Below are 13,049 nucleotides of genomic sequence, written 5' to 3'. Positions count from 1 at the left end.
ATGTGACAAAAAAGACAGTATTATTTAAATATTCTCATTGAACAGTGTGTGACAATGTTGCAAAAGATTAATTATACTCCATTTTCGGATCGATTCCCTACTTTTGATTTAAATCACATTTTGAGAAACAGAGATCGAACATACCTCAAAATTAAGATCTCTTATCAAAACGTCACCATTTGGTGTTGCTAGTGGCACATGATCGAACCTGGATGTAAAAGAAAGACATACGATTTAATTTTTAAACCAGACGCAAATATCCTTTAAAAAAATGTGCTCCATTTTTGAGCTTTCTAAATGTATTCACAATGTAACATTGTTTTCTTCTCATACTTAATAATGTGGTCGGCGTTGATGACTTGTCCAGTTCCAAGAATGATTGGAATGTCCTGGATTCCTTCTTTTTCTGAAATTTGAAAAGAAAACTGCTGTAGGACAGGTGATATAACCCAAAGTATGCCAAAATAAGGTTAATAAAGGGCAAGCGCTGTAATTGCCTTTGTCCTGTTGAGAAACCATGGTGCGTTCGTATTTGCCCCGATTTAAATCCTTCAGAACTTGCATCAGCTCTGTAATCCGAGCAGTGAATCTAAAAACAAAGCAAAATATTGGATGTTATGTGAAATAATAAGTCACACAACTTATCCTAACATAACATGGAAGAATAAAAGTTACTGAAGCTTCTGTATGGTAGCAAAGTCCATCTCCAATAGGGACTTTATCAATAACTTGGCACAATGTAGGCGAAAAAGTTACTTAGCTTCAGTAACGCCTTATCTGGTAGAGGCATGTTCTAATTGAAGATTCCGTAACATTTGAATTTCCCCAGGCATCAGTTGGAATCTGGAGATTTTTCTTGAGCAGTACCCCTGCGTGCCGTTAGGTGGCATTGATCAGCTCCACGTCCGTCATCGGCTTCGTGCGCAAAAGATATGACGACGCAGGTCCTATATAGGTGCCACCCCAGCACGCTTACATATATATTTTTTTTTTAAACAGCTTTCCATGCCATAGTGCAGAGCCATGAAGACAACTGGTGCATCAAAACTAAGGCCCTGAAAGAAAGTACCTATCACTAGAGATCAGTCCGCAGAGCGGTGAAGATGGGTGGGTCAGTAAGGAATCTGCAACGAGAATAGGTCTCTACCAGACAAGGCATTACCGAAGGTAAGTAACTTGTTCATCTGTCAGAGGCTTCTAGTTGCAGATTCCTTACCTTTTGAATAGGTACCCAAGCAATACCATCCCTGGATGTAAGTGGGTCTGCGAACAAATATCATACTACAAAGTCCTGCAAGAATGAAAGGGAAAGTACCCATCCCTACTAGCCCAACTGCCCAGGAAGTAGTGTTTGGTACGCTGCCGCCTGAAACATGTCAAGAACTGGACCTCAGCATGCTAACGCAGTGGTCACAGCTCACTTAACCTGTGGGCGGACATATGTAATGGCCACAAGGAAGGCTATCTTCAAGGTGAGAAGTTAAAGTGGACAGTTGTGGAGAGGTTCAAATTGAGCATGCATTAGGAATATCAGAACCAAATTCAAATCCCACTAGGGCATATTGAATGGGGATGGAGGAAACATTTGAGTAAGGCCTTAAAGGAACCTATTTGGAGACTTAAACAAAGTTTGATCAGGCAACCTCAAAGACGCGGAGATAGCAGACAAGTAACCTTTGAAAGTGCCCAGAGCAGGCCCTGCTGGGCTAAAGAAAGTATAAACAAGAGACCCTCAGAAAGAGGGGCAGAAAGGGGGGCGGGAATGGGTCAACAGACTTATCTGTGCACCATGCCGCAAATTTCTTCCGACAGGCATATACAGTTTTGGTGGTGGGACGTCTGGCTGTCATGATAACATTATAGATTTCGGGTGGAAGGTCAAAAGTGGTCAACTGCCGCCGCTCAATCTCCAGGCAAGAAGGCGGAGACTGGACAGGTCCGGGGGAGAACCCAACCCTGTTGCTGCGACATAAGATCCTCCTGAAGAGGCAGTCTAATGGGAGGTTCGATGGCCATGTTCAATAGCTCAGGATATCAGACTCTCTGTGCCCTATCCAGTGCCACAAGGATTACTTAGGCTCAGTCATTCTTGATCTTCTTGAGTACTCTAAGCAGAACTGGTATGGGGGGTGGGGGTAGAGCGTCGCTGAGCGATTGCCACTTTGAAAACTCCAATGCGCAATACTGCTGACATTGCGCGTTCTCTGCGGTGGCCAAGAGATCTAACCAAGTCTCTTCCCATTCCTGAAAGAGACCTTGTGCCACCTCTGGATGGAGAGGCCATTCATGATAGACTAAGCATTGTCGACGGAGTAAGTCTGCTCCAACATTCAGAGAGCCCACTAGATGTTAAACCATAAGGAAAATGCCCTGATGTTCCAGCCACGTCCAGAAGCGTACAGTTTCATGACAAAGAGTCCAAGACCCCACTCCGCCCTGATTGTTGCAGTTCCACATGGTGGTGGTGTTGTCCATGGACAACAGGTTGATGTGGAGCTGGGACTCTGCTGAAGACCAGACGAACGAGTTACTTACCTTCGGTAACGACTTTTCTGGTGGATACATTAGCTACCTGTGGATTCCTCACCTAATGAATACTCCCATGGCGCCAGCATTCGACGGAAATCTTCTTACTAGTCTCTGCACGTCGACGAGGACGTCACTCTAGCCCACGCGACGCCGTCTGACGTCATACAGGCAATAAGAGGTCCTCGACGACGTGCGGACGTCAGTACCAATCATTTTTTACGTGCATGAGAACAACCAGGCAATGCAATGAAAGAGCAAGGCAACATCCCATTACATTGTAAAAATACACAACATTGCATGAATAACTGTAAATCTTTTTTATATATATATATAACTCTCTCTTTTTAAAATATATATACACATCAAGTATATACACAAAGATATATACATATATACATATATAAATATATTATACACAACATCTATTGCACCCTCGAAGACCAAGAGGAGCGCACTCAAGGATTACTTGGTAAGACCAGAAAGGCAACGGGGAGGCGGGTGGGACCGTGAGGAATCCACAGGTAGCTAATGTATCCACCAGAAAAGTCGTTACCGAAGGTAAGTAACTCGTTCTTCTGATGGATACAACTACCTGTGGATTCCTCACCTAATGAATAGAGTCCCAAAGCAGTACCACGCCTGGCGGTGGGTGCCTAAATGGTCAAACCAAGAAATCCTGCAGCACTGACCGTGCAAAATGGCCGTCCCTTCTAACCTCAGAATCCAAACAGTAATGTTTTGCAAAAGTGTGAAGGGACGACCAAGTTGCGGCCTTGCAGATGTCGACCACAGGAACACCTCTGGCCAAGGCCGAAGTGGCCGACTTAGCTCTGGTGGAATGAGCTCTAATGCCCTCAGGAGGATCCTTCTTTGCCAAAGAGTAACATATTTTAATGCAAAGAACAACCCACCTGGATAGTGTTCTCTTGTGGACTGCCTTTCCTCTCCTCTTGCCCACGTATCCAATAAACAGCTGATCCTCCAGCCTGAAATCCTTTGTTCTATCAATAAAGAAGCTCAACGCCCTCTTTGGGTCCAGACGGTGCAGTCTTTCTTCCTCTTTGGAAGGATGAGGCGGAGGATAGAACGTGGACAAAGTAATTACCTGAGCCAAATGGAAGGGTGAAACAACCTTCGGGAGGAAAGCAGCCTTTGTCCTCAACACCACCTTATCCCCATAAAAAGTTGTATAAGGGGGCTTTACTGATAAGGCCTGCAACTCACTCACTCTCCTTGCTGATGTTATAGCTATCAGGAAGACTGTTTTTAAAACCAAATACCTTAAGGGGCAAGAATGCATAGGTTCAAAAGGGGACCCCATAAGGAAAGTCAGGACCAAGGACAAATCCCATTGCGGCATAACGAATGGCTTTGGAGGATATTTATTTAGAAGACCTTTCAAGAATCTGATAACAATAGGGGATTTAAATAAAGATGGTTGGTCTGGAAGACATATGAAGGCTGACAAGGCCGATAAATAACCCTTAATGGTAGCCACTGCACAACCTTTCTGCGCTAGAGACAGAGCAAAAGACAAAACGTCCGATAGATGAGCATCCAAAGGATCAATCTGCCTCTCTCCACACCACGCAACAAATTTAGACCATCTATTAGCGTAGATAGATTTAGTGGAGTGTCGCCTGGCCGCTAATATAACATCCACTACCTCAGGTGGGAGAGAGAAGGAACTCAGGTTGCCCTGTTCAATCTCCAGGCATGTAGGTGCAGACTCTGGAGGTTGGGGTGTAGAACCTGCCCCTGCGACTGCGAGAGGAGGTCTGCCCTGAAAGGGAGACGGAGCGGAGGGCACATTGAGAGTTGGAGAAGGTCGGAGTACCATACCCTCCTTGGCCAATCCGGAGCTATTAGGATGACTAGAGCCCAGTCCTGGCGAATCTTCCTCAATACTCGAGGAATCGAGGGTATGGGAGGAAACGCGTAAAGCAACTGGCCACACCAGGTTATTTGAAACGCGTCCCCCAACGCTCCCTGCATCGGATACTGGAGGCTGCAGAATAACGGACAATGCGCGTTCTCTCGAGTGGCAAACAGATCTACCCGAGGAAACCCCCACCTCTGGAAGATTAAACGGATTTGATCTGGATGGAGACGCCACTCGTGGTCTGCCGAGAAATGGCGACTGAGACTGTCCGCACGCACGTTCAAGACTCCGGCCAAATGGTTTGCTATCAAGCAAATCTGATGGTCCTTTGCCCAGGACCATAGTCGAAGAGCTTCTCTGCAGAGAAGGTACGACCCCACTCCTCCCTGCTTGTTTATGTACCACATCGTGGTAGTATTGTCCGTTAGGACCTGTACCGACTGACCACGAAGGGAAGGGAGGAAGGCCTTGAGAGCCAGACGTACAGCCCGTAACTCTAACAGATTGATGTGAAACATCTGTTCCTCTGGAGACCAAAGACCTTTGATCTCCAGATCCCCCAGATGAGCTCCCCACCCTAGAGTGGAAGCATCCGTTATGACTGTGGCCACTGGTGGCGACTGCTGGAACGGCTTTCCTTGTGAAAGATTGTTGCTTGCAATCCACCACTTCAAATCCACAGCAGCATCTCTGGAGATCTTGACAGTACTCTCTAGATCCCCTTTGTGTTGAGACCACTGCCTTCGGAGGCACCACTGAAGAGCCCTCATGTGCCAGCGAGCATGCGTGACCAACAGAATGCAGGAGGCAAACAGACCGAGCAGACGAAGGACCTTGAGGACTGGAACTACCGCTCCATTTCGAAACATTGGAACCAAATCCTGAATATCTTGAATCCGCTGAGGCGGAGGAAAGGCCCGACCCAATGTTGTATCCAGTACTGCCCCTATGAACAGGAGGCGCTGAGAGGGCTCTAGGTGAGATTTGGGCTCGTTCACCGAAAAACCCAGGTCGAACAACAACTGGGTTGTTGACTGCAGATGATGCGACACAAGCTCCGGGGACTTGGCTTTGATCAACCAGTCGTCCAAGTAAGGGAATACTGCTATCCCCTTCCTTCTGAGCTCTGCCGCAACCACCGACATCACCTTCGTGAAGACTCGAGGTGCTGAAGTAAGACCAAACGGAAGGACCGCAAACTGATAGTGCTGCGATCCCACCACTAAACGGAGATACTTCCTGTGTGACTTGAGTATCGGGATATGAAAGTAAGCATCCTGCAAGTCGACAGACACCATCCAGTCTTCCTTGTTCAACGCCAAGAGCACCTGTGCTAGGGTCAGCATCTTGAACTTTTCCTGCTTGAGGAACCAATTCAAGATCCTCAGGTCCAGGATTGGTCTCAAACGACCATCCTTCTTGGGAATCAGGAAATACCTTGAGTAACATCCTCGACCCCTTTCCTGCTCTGGGACCAACTCCACCGCGCCCTTTGAAAGGAGGGCTTGTACCTCCTGTTCTAGCAACAGGAGGTGTTCTTCTGAACAATAAGAAGGACGGGGCGGGATGAGGGGCGGGAACTCCCGAAAGGGAAGGGTGTAGCCTTTTCCCACAATACTGAGAACCCAAGTGTCCGTTGTAACAGTCTTCCATTTGGTGAGAAAATGCTGTAATCTTCCCCCTACAGGAGAGGAGTGAGTGGGAAATGGTGGAAGCCTAAGGCTGCTTCCCCTGCTGCACCCCGCCAGAGGATGAGGAAGAGGCAGAGTGCTGCTGAGAGGCTCCTCTGGTGCGGACCCTACCTCTCCCCCTAAAAGATCTATAGGGATGGGAAGAGGGAGGTTGCTGATATCTTCCCCGAAAGGAAGAGGAGGAAGAGCCACGCCCAAATCCACGAAACCTCCTGAAAAATCTGGAAGAGGCCGTGGAAGAAGGAGCTTGGAGCCCTAACGACTTAGCCGTGGCCCTGCTTTCCTTAAAACGTTCCAAGGCCGAATCAGCCTTGGCTCCAAACAGTTTGTCCCCATCAAACGGGAGATCCAACAATGTGGACTGTACATCCGCAGAAAAGCCCGAGTTACGGAGCCAGGCCTGTCTCCTTGCCACCACAGTTGTGCCCATTGCTCTGGCTACCGAGTCGGTGGTATCCAGTCCCGTCTGGATAATCTGGGTCGCAGCAGCCTGGGCATTTGAAACAAGATCCAAAAGACCCTGGGGAAGCTCTGTAAATGATGAGGAAATGTCATCCATCAGAGCATGAATATACCTCCCCAGGATACAGGTTGCATTGGTGGCTTTTAACGCCAGACTGCAGGACGAAAAAATCTTCTTGGACTGCGCCTCTAGTTTCTTAGAATCTCTGTCCCCAGGCACCGTCGGGAAAGTACCAGGCGCTGACTTGGATGAACAGGAGGCCTGCACCACCAAGCTCTCCGGCGTAGGGTGTCTAGATAGAAAACCAGGGTCAGTCGGAGCCGCGCGATACCTCCTGGCCATGGCTCTGTGAACTGCTGGGGAAGATGCCGGCCTCTTCCACACCTCTAACACCGGATCCAGCAGAGCGTCATTAAATGGCAAAAGAGGCTCCGCCGCAGCTGAGGCCGGATATAGCACCTCTGTTAAAAGGTTTTGTTTAGCCTCCACCACCGGCAAAGGCAGGTCCAAAAAACTAGCTGCCTTCCGTACCACTGCATGAAAGGAAGCAGCCTCCTCAGTGTATTCTCCCGGGGACGAAAGATCCCACTCAGGGGAAGTGTCCAGCCCACTGGCCGACTCCAGACCACGCAGCCCATCACCCGAGTCCTCTAGCTCTCCTTCCTCCAGGGCTCGTTGGTACTCCTGCTCCTCTAATACACGGAGAGCACGTCTCCTCGAATAAAGTCGTTGTTCAATACGCGGAGTTGACAATGCCTCCGCCGAAGTCGAAGATCGGCGCCGATCTTCAGAAGCCACCAACGCCGCGTCCGGCGCCACAGGTAACTTCGGCGCCGACGAAAGAGCAGCTGAAGCAGATGGACCCACCGGAGTCACAGGCCGAAATCCCGACGTCGACGGGATGGAAATCCCCGGGGCCAATCCTTCTGAAGCCACCGGAGCGGCCACTGGCGCCGACACTGGCGCCGAGCCCACGTTCCCAAAAGGGAGAAAGGGCATAAAGGGTGCCGGCCGAAGAGGCGCAGGATCACCCAATGAAAAGGCCAAAGGCCCAGCCGGAGCACCCCCTGGAGCCATCTGTTGGAAGATGGCATACATCGCCTTCAAGAATGCGGAACTATCGTCTCCAGGGGTGGGAAAAGCCGGATACTGGGGTGCCTGTCTCGGAGGCGACGCCGGCCTCGACGTCTGCAACGCCGGAGAAAACACCTGAGGCTCCAATACCTCAATCACCGACGCCTGTCCAGGTGAAGTTGGAGACGCCGGAGAGGGCAACGGCGTCGAAGGATGCGGCGTAACCGTGGGACTGATCTTCCATGTCCTTCGGCGCCGATCCGAAGACCTGGAACGAGTCTCCTTCGAATGACGCCGAGATTCTCTACGGCGCCGGGAGTCTCGATGACGCCGATGTCTTGGAGAAGAAGACTTCTTGTGATGCTTCTCCTTCGATTTCGCCATAAACAGCTTCGCCTCACGTTCCTTGAGGGCCTTTGGATTCATGTGCTGGCATGAATCACAAGTCGAGACGTCGTGGTCGGAGCTCAAACACCAAAGGCAATCGGAATGAGGATCCGTCACCGACATCTTGCCTCCACACTCACGACAAGGCTTGAGTCCAGACTTTCTCTGCGACATTATTACCACAGCGAAAGACTACGCAGCAAAAATACACTGTAACCACAAAAGTAACAGTTGCTCCCTCGAAGATAACCGTTTCGAATGCACGGAAAAAAAGGGAACTGACGTCCGCACGTCGTCGAGGACCTCTTATTGCCTGTATGACGTCAGACGGCGTCGCGTGGGCTAGAGTGACGTCCTCGTCGACGTGCAGAGACTAGTAAGAAGATTTCCGTTGAATGCTGGCGCCATGGGAGTATTCATTAGGTGAGGAATCCACAGGTAGTTGTATCCATCAGAAGTCTCTGATCTCCGCCTCTCCCAGGTGGCCATCCCATCCCAGGAGTGACACATTCGTCACTACTGTCAGATCTGGTTGGGGAAGGCAGAGGGATCTGCCTCTGTCCCAATTGCGGTTCGTTAGCCACCACTGCAGATCTCACACAGTTCCCTCCGAGATCTAGACCATGTTGGGGAGATACCCCTGATGCTGCGCCCACTGGGACTTCAGGTACAACTACAGAGCCTGCATATGCCATCTGGCATGAGTCACTAGCATGATGCAGGAGGCCTTGAGGCCCAGCAGCCATAGAGTCGTTCTCACTGAAATCCAAGATAGAAGCTGAAACATCAGTATCATAGCCTGAATATCCTGGACTCGCCGCTCTGGAAGATAAGCCCAAAACTGCACTATGTCCAGAACAGCTCTTATAAAAGTGAGCATCTGAGAGGGAGTCAGGTGTGACTTCTGCACGTTTATAATGAACCCCAGCAAATGCAGGAAGTTCGCTGTAGTCTGGAGGTGGGAGACAACAGCCTGGGGTGAGCCCGCCTTCAATAGCCAGCATTTTGAACTTTTACTTCCTGTGAAAGAGATTGAAGGACTGGAGGAATAGCATAGGGCAGAAGTCCTTGTCTATTTTTGGGCACCAGAAAGTAGCAGGCACAACCAACCACGACCTACTTTTGGCACAGGGACCCTCTATATGGCTCCCTTCCTCAAGAGAGCCATAACTTCCTGTCGGAGAAGAGCCAAATGATCCTACGACATTCGAACTTAGGAGGGTGGCATAGATAGAGTGGTAGTCTCAAAGGGAAGGGAGTAACCCCTTCAGACTATCTGCAGAACCCCACGGTCTGACGTGACGGACTCCCAGCAGAGCAGGTGATGGCAGATCCTGCCTCCGACTGGTTTAGAGGCAGCTGGGGTGGGAGGGGGTTTGCAGTGGACTGGCAAGACTGCTAGCTGCCTGATCCACAAGGATGGTGGATCCCACATCCCCAGCTATGCAGACGCTGGGCAGCATGCACGGCCGTGGTTGGGCATCCTCTCTGTAACCACAAAAGGGGCAAAAAAACAGACTGAGGTGGACGAGGGGCCACCACGAGGTCTAAGGACCTGCCTGTAGCACAGGAATCCTTAAAGCATTCTAGCGCAAAGTTTGCTTTTTCTCTGAAGAGACAGGCGCTATCAAAGGGCAAGTCCAGAAGGTTAGCTTGGACATTCCCTGAAAAGTCAGACTTCCTCAACCAGACATGTTGCCTAAGGGTCACTGTTGATGCAACCACTCTGCTCAGTGAGTCAGTTGTGTCCAGTCTACATCGAATCGTGAACTTTGCTGCATCTCTCCCATCAGCAACTGCTTGGGAAAGTACAGCCCGGGTCTCCTCCAGGACCTGATGCAGCACTTGCGCAACTGTGTCTAACAGCAAGTGGTAATAACAGCCCAATAGGCACGCTGTGTTCACGGAAAGCAATGCCAGGCTGGCGAAAGAAAACATCTTCCCAAGTGTGCCCAGCCTCTCAGATTCCCTATCAGGGGGTGCGGAAGGAAACGCGCCCTAGGAAGTGGAGGCTTGGATAACCAAGATCTCAGGGATAGGATTTTGTGTCAGGAAACCTACGTCACCCAGTGCAGGGCAATGGTGGCGGGCAATAGTCCCGTTCACAGGAGCCCCTGTGCTGGGACTGGACCAAGCACCCAGAAGGACATCCGTAAGTGCTTCATTAAAGGGGAGCAGGGTTCAGAGGATGAAGCCCTAGGCTGAAGCATCTCTTTCAGGTGGTTAGTCCTGACTGCCACCGATAGCAGTTCAAGATCCAGGACCTCAACTGCCCTCCTCAACACCACAGAATATGAAGCACCCTTCTCGGTAGTCACAGTATGGGGAGAGAGCATGCCAGTATCTGGGCATGTATCCAGTCCACTGGCTTCACTCAGGTCAGCCCGCCAGTCCATGGAGTCTTGGAGCTGGTATTCTAAAGTGCCCAGCGACCCCTCCCCTTCCTCACCATAACCCAGAGTTGGAGTATGATGTGTCCCTGTGACATTTTACTTAGTTACCTACATGATTAAAATGTTTAATAAACTAAAACAGAGAGCCAAATAATTATTGAGGTTGGCAGGGATGATGGAGAGCTATTAATAATACGAAAGAGTCTATGTACCACTTTGTAAATTGTTTAGTGTTCTAGTCGATCAAGGGTGTTGTCTGTTTACCCTCCCTAGACTTCCTCATACCCCATATGCTTGGGTAGATTCAATGGTCACCATGGTTCAGAATCATTCCTAAGGATACTTTTACAGAGTTAGCAACAACCCAAATAAGCACCATAATGCAGCAACAAAGTATATGCCTGCACTTCTCTAAATCAGGTCCTATGACATGAGAGGAGGAAACATGACCAGGAAGGTCTCTGGCAGGCAATCCAAAAGTGCATTCAAAGGAAAGCACATACGGAAGAATGATCAAGAAGCTCTGGGGCGTTAGCTATTTTTTGACTGAACCAGAAAGCAAACTTTCTTTTGTGTGCAATTACTTAGTCCACTTCAACTGTCTCTGGGATGGAGATGTTGAAGTGCAAAATAATCAACCGAAATGTCCATGATGTCCCAGCACATTACATGTGAGTAGACACCGGCTTAAGAAAACATGGCAGGGACTGTCTATGGACATTACGGTCACTTTGGTGAAAAGGTTTCAAGGTCATGAACATGGTATTCACCTCAAAAACAGCAATATGAAACAGGTGGGTTGTCAAAAAAAACTTTTTGAGTGTGGTCTGGAAGAGGTTGTTGTAAGGCACATCATTTGTCCTGATCTACAAGACCCTAGACATTAAAACTACAGCACATAGCTGCACTCTTACTTTGAGCTGAGCTTCCTCTTCTGGCAAGAAAACGCTATTAAATCGAGTCTGTCAACTCCACCTCAAATTCATACAAAACACTTGAAGTGCTGATACACAAGTTAAATTGGTTCAGTCTATTAACCCACAAACTTACAATTTCCAGAATGACTGCCCAAAATCTGCTCTTCCAATAATATATACCCCCTATCTCCTATCTCACCTGTTAAACCTCCCAACTGCATAAAATGGATAGAAAAGGAGTCAATGTACGAAATAAGCGATACAAAATACAATTAAACTGAATACAAAAAGACTGGCACTGAGAAACCATATGAAGCAAAGAAGCACAGGATGGGGGGAAATAAAGATCCAGCTGTTGGAAAAAAAGACAGTAAAAATACAATGAATTAAAGTCTATGCAGATCAGTCTTTGAAAGTACAAGGGGAGAAAAACTAAAATGGCACAAACTCTGCTTTATTAATTATATGTATGTGTCTATAAAAACCACAAGGTGGCTCCTATTGGCTCTAAAGCCATGGCTGGATAAACGTGCTCCAAATCTGGGAAATCTGCAACAAATCTGCTGTAATTTTAGCAGTAATAAAACTGTAAAATTCTCTCAAGCAGAGAGTGTACAGATTGGTTCTGCTTCCGAGTCTTCTTCTGCAACTGAAAGTATCAAAACAGACATTTTCATGATATATAATTTACAAGAATGCTTGTCAAATGAAAGCAATAGAGAATATGTAGGCCTTACAATTTAAATGCTTGTGGAGTCAAAGCTTACCCAGACAATCGGGTCATTTCACGCCCTGCCAAGACTATTCTGCCGAGAGCTTGAGACATTCTCAGTAACATTCTTCCACTTTGGTAATAATCCTGATGAAACAAGCAAGACAATAACTAACCGAACACAACCACTTCTGTACGTAGTAGATCAAATTACTTTCATGAATATTTTCATACCTCCAGAAGCTCTGAATGTGTACTCTGTAGATGGCGTTGGTGAGTCAGACTCAAGAATGGACGGCTTACAACCAGGTAGCCAACTACAGTGGCAAGGTCTGGAAAAGTTTAGTTTGAAATAAAGTTACACTTGGAGGTAGTGCACAAATCAATTAGTCAAGTACTTGTTAGTATACTTTCAGAAAAAAAAGGTTGAGCATCACTGACTGCACACAGGGGAATTGTTGCAATTTCAAAGAAAATGAAATCCATAGAATCCCATTTCTATGAAACCACTTCCCGACACACTTAATCAACATTTTTAAGATAAATGGCATTTACCAATTGGTAGAACCTACTTCATAGAATCATACAATGGCATTGCACAAAGCAAGTTAAGGGCATATTTTAAAAATTGGGGACGTCCAGATATATTTCTGTCAGCCATTCTTGTCTCAAACCCAGTAACACCTTTAGAGGAAATGAACATTAAGCTTCAAGATTAATCAACATGCTTTAGTTTAAGTCTTTGGACCTCTCAATGGGAGGGATGGTATGAAATTCAATAATCTGACAATTACAACGAACCAGAAGACCTGAAAAAGGAAGCCATCGACAAACTAGAGTATTTAGGACTCCATATAAACCTACAGCAACAGAACAGGGGTAGAGCTACAGCAAACTGTATTGCTGATCGGATAGGCTAGTTTTGTGCACATGATTACATGATTTTTAGGTTACTGGAAAATATGTATGCTTATAAAACTCTGTAATCCACACTCTGTAAA

At 47.7% G+C, this 13,049-nt stretch overlaps 1 protein-coding gene across 1 annotated transcript in view; it reads right to left on the bottom strand.

Annotated features, from left to right (window-relative positions):
- Positions 1–13,049, bottom strand: part of ABCD3 (ATP binding cassette subfamily D member 3) — a 217,195-nt gene that overhangs the window by 42,402 nt on the left and 161,744 nt on the right. The window contains exons 12-16 of the mRNA XM_069231477.1: positions 12,283–12,380; positions 12,104–12,195; positions 498–589; positions 334–406; positions 145–208 (exon numbers count right to left, since the gene is read on the bottom strand). Of these exons, the coding sequence (XP_069087578.1) occupies positions 145–208; positions 334–406; positions 498–589; positions 12,104–12,195; positions 12,283–12,380 (419 nt within the window). The remainder of the gene's footprint in view (positions 1–144; positions 209–333; positions 407–497; positions 590–12,103; positions 12,196–12,282; positions 12,381–13,049) is intronic.

Source organism: Pleurodeles waltl, chromosome 4_2 (genome assembly GCF_031143425.1).
Source record: "Pleurodeles waltl isolate 20211129_DDA chromosome 4_2, aPleWal1.hap1.20221129, whole genome shotgun sequence".
NCBI classification, from domain to species: domain Eukaryota; kingdom Metazoa; phylum Chordata; class Amphibia; order Caudata; family Salamandridae; genus Pleurodeles; species Pleurodeles waltl.
The sequence above is the reverse complement of the archived record's forward strand: the minus strand, read 5'-3'. Positions and strand labels throughout refer to the sequence as shown.